General features: G+C 42.5%; 1 protein-coding gene across 2 annotated transcripts in view; it reads right to left on the bottom strand.

Annotated features, from left to right (window-relative positions):
- Window positions 1-3,622, bottom strand: part of RBKS (ribokinase) — a 120,030-nt gene that overhangs the window by 63,321 nt on the left and 53,087 nt on the right. For both annotated transcript variants that reach the window (XM_019526839.1, XM_019526840.1), the window contains exon 5: window positions 1,030-1,194. In XM_019526839.1, the coding sequence (XP_019382384.1) occupies window positions 1,030-1,194 (165 nt within the window). The remainder of the gene's footprint in view (window positions 1-1,029; window positions 1,195-3,622) is intronic.

The raw sequence follows: 3,622 nt of genomic DNA, 5'->3' as shown, positions 1-3,622 counted from the left end.
ACACACACACACACACACACACACACACACACACCCCCTATCTATCTATATTATATATGGTTCCATAAGCTAAGGTTCACTTTATCAGATGCTATGAAGTGATAAAGTGAGCTTCACCTCATAAAAGCTTGTGCTATCTATCTAGCTGTTTGCCTGTCTCTCTATTCACACACACACGCTCTTTGATTAGACTATAAAGTGCAAATCTACCCTGCCTTCTACTTGAATTCAGTCTAACATAGCTAACTACATCACTTATATGTATATAAAAACAGCAAACAGCAATTCTGGGGAATTGCTGCAGTGTTTCAGTTGTTTGCTTCCACTCTTGCTTCAAAAAGTGTTACTTCTCCAATCAGTTGTGCAGGGCTGCTGATGAGAATTAGATGGGTGGAGAAGTGCCACTTTCTGAAGTAAAAACCAAAGCAAACACCTGAGTGGCTCATCATTAATTTAGCAACCCAAGGCAAATTAAATGGATTGTGAACAACATATATATAAATCCAGGTTCTGCTATAGTACCTCAGGGACAGTATGTGGTGCTGTGCTAGCAGAGTAGTGGTACAAAGCCCAATTTTCAACTTGTATTATTAGTTTCATATGAATGGAATGCCACTGACCTGAATTTCACTTCTCCTGTTTTATTCTATTAGGAGATCACATTCAGAAGTTTACCCTGAGTTTATTACAATCTTGGTTAGATATGACATGACAATACAGGCATAGGCAAAATCAGACATGGAGGCTACAGGTGGGAGGTTTACATAAAATAAAGGTATGGGATAGCTTGTCTTACATGATATGCAGTGTGATATATTTAAAAAAAAAAGAATTTGAGTTTTATCAGAGTGGCATGGAGTTGGCCACTGATCTATCTGTAATGGAGGCTACAACAAGAGAAATCAAACGGACAATAGTAATAGTCTTGCAAAAACTGTGATAAAGAACACTTGTGCAGAGACTAATGTGAAGGATGTAAAAGCACTAATCTAACGAACAAATGAATGATTAAGGCTTATGTTCAATTACCTCCACTGGCATGTGCCATTTTCAGGGCTTCAAGAGATGTTGCAGGTGTTATTTCTAGCTGGCAGACAATCACTTTGGCCTTACAAATGACATCAGCAGCTCTCTTCAGGTCTTCAGAATCCACAAGCAAGTTGGCTCCTGGGACTATGACAATAACATTCTCACCTAGATAGAAAGTTCTGTTTTTACAATATATTCTTCACTGAAGTAAACTAAGGTAAATAAAATTTTGACTCTTTGTCCTGCTACAGTGCATTTCAAATCAAACTTTAAGATTACATTGCTGGTGTTTTAATTATCCAGGGGTTACAGATGACTTCCCACCAAGACTTAATGGATGTTATTTTTGTAACTCTAACCATAAAGGTATATATCTATTTATGGAGAGGACTGTCATGGATGACTTTGCCCAAGTTGGATTTTGATGTTCTGACTGAACTAAAAAGCTGTACTAAACTGTATCAAACTGGATCTAGGGGGATCTGCTGTATCACCAAACTTCTAAGCATGTTGTCTGTGTTCTCCTGTGACATTACCTTCACACACAAAAAAAGATAAGCAGTTACACTGATGCACTGAGTTATGATGCCCAGAATGCATTCAGCACATTAACCATTAACTATATCTTCAGCTAGAATCACAGAATATGGGAGAGATCTCTAAAAATTATGAGGGCCCTGTGAATTTTAGGAAGAAAAGCAGCCTAACTCCAGTTAGAGATATACCACATTGCCACTACTCCTAAGAAAAATGAGAGCATGAAACTGGCTCTACTATCAAAAGCACTGCTTTGTAAAACAGCTAATGCCTGGCTCATAGGAGCTCTATCATATGCAACTGGTAGGGGGTGCATGTGCTCCCCCGATGAGGCTGGTGCCCCCACCCAATGGCTGACACTGATGCTGTTGGCAGGGCTGGTGCCCCCCCTGACAGGACCGCTGCCATTGGCAGATTCTGCGGGTGCCTCCCTCCCCAGAGTCAGGGGGTACCAGTCGCTCATGAGCTCTATACAGAATATCAGAGGGAGTCAAGGCAATGAATGGAAGATCTTTTGCTCTGAAGGCACAATGGCTCAAAATCTGCTGGTGCCCTTTATATCCTGCCTAGTTAACATGTACATTTGGGTGGGGAGGTTCGTTACCTAGGCTCTGGCTACTGTGTCTTTTCCTTAACAAAGCAAATTGCCTAGTTTGATTGCAGCTTTGATTTTGTTATTTCTTTTAAGATGCCTAAAGGCTCAGAGGCATGGGTGCCTACAAATTAAAATTTATTATTAATCACTAAAGCATTTGATTCAATAAATGAGTTGTTCTTTGAGCTCAAGGCTCTGCCCACCCTCTCTGAAGAGTCCTTTAAAGGCTGCCAATCACTGAAGGTCACTGGTTCAGTAAATAAGTGGTTATACCTTTAAAATATGCTTTAACATATGCTTTTTCAAAGTCTCTTGTCTAAAGCAACATGCAAAGAATGTCTCTCCCTGAAGATGTTTGGAAGGGAAAGCAGGACAATGGAAAGAATAATATAATGATCTCAGAGGGAGTGGCCCCTAGCTTTCCAAAGCAACTCTGCTGTCAATGGCTTGGTACAAAACAACTGCATTTGAAAAGCAAAACCTCAGCATTTTGGCCAACACCTTGTTATTGAACAGAAAGTGATGGACATCTTGGATGAAGAAAACCTCTCAAACAAATACTAACCATGGATATCTGGATTCTGCTGAAGGAAGTATTCAAAGACAAGCTGTGCCTATTTTGACCAGCAGGCATTCTGAACGCTTACATGGTGAGAAAGCTAAAGCCAGTGAACTGCAGGGAACACAAGGGTGGGGGCTCTCTGCCCCAATTCTCTGCCACCCACAAACCCAAACTCTGGCACCTGGAGTAGGCACATGATCTTGCAAATTATCAGCAGTGAAACTGTTCATAGCATTGATATCACAACCATTGTTAGACTGGAATACATGTCCCACTGAGATAATGAAGCAGTTTCAAGATTTATTTCCAGATACAAGGTGGACAATATGGTTAAGTACAGGCAGTCAAAAAGCCTGAGGCTAAACTGAGTCAGTTTTTGCAGGTTCATCTAAGCGGCGTAGATTGAACCAATAACCAAATGAATAGACATTCACTTTTGATTCAGGAAATCAAATGCCTGCAGTGGCTCAAGCCAGGGGGCACTAGAGCACAGTTCTCTGGCACGTACCTAGCATGGGCTGTGCATTTGCTTCCTCTTCCTGCTGCTTCGGAGATCTCTGGAATCTGCAGTCCACAACCACAGCAGCAGGACTCTGTTGGGGTTGTTCATCACTTTCTCTCCTTACTTCTAGATGCCTGTGTGATTTGTAGTCCACAGTCGCAGCTAGCACTAAGTAAGCCACCAGGCAGGGCAGCTCTGTACTCAGGGGAAGCAGAAGTTCCACCTCCCTGGCCCCTCCCAAGCAAACCCTGGTTGGGGGTGGGGGGAGGGGTGGCAATGAGCCAGCCAGTGAGCCAGCTTTCATTGCTCCAGTGAGGCAGCAGAGGGGTGGGGCCAGCTCTGCTCTCTAGAGCAGACAGCACAGCCCACCAGGGCTGTATAGTAAGCTGGGACGCTT

The sequence above is a fragment of the Gavialis gangeticus genome, unplaced genomic scaffold, assembly GCF_001723915.1.
Source record: "Gavialis gangeticus isolate Ggan-Ray unplaced genomic scaffold, GavGan_comp1, whole genome shotgun sequence".
Taxonomy (NCBI): domain Eukaryota; kingdom Metazoa; phylum Chordata; order Crocodylia; family Gavialidae; genus Gavialis; species Gavialis gangeticus.
The sequence above is the reverse complement of the archived record's forward strand: the minus strand, read 5'-3'. Positions and strand labels throughout refer to the sequence as shown.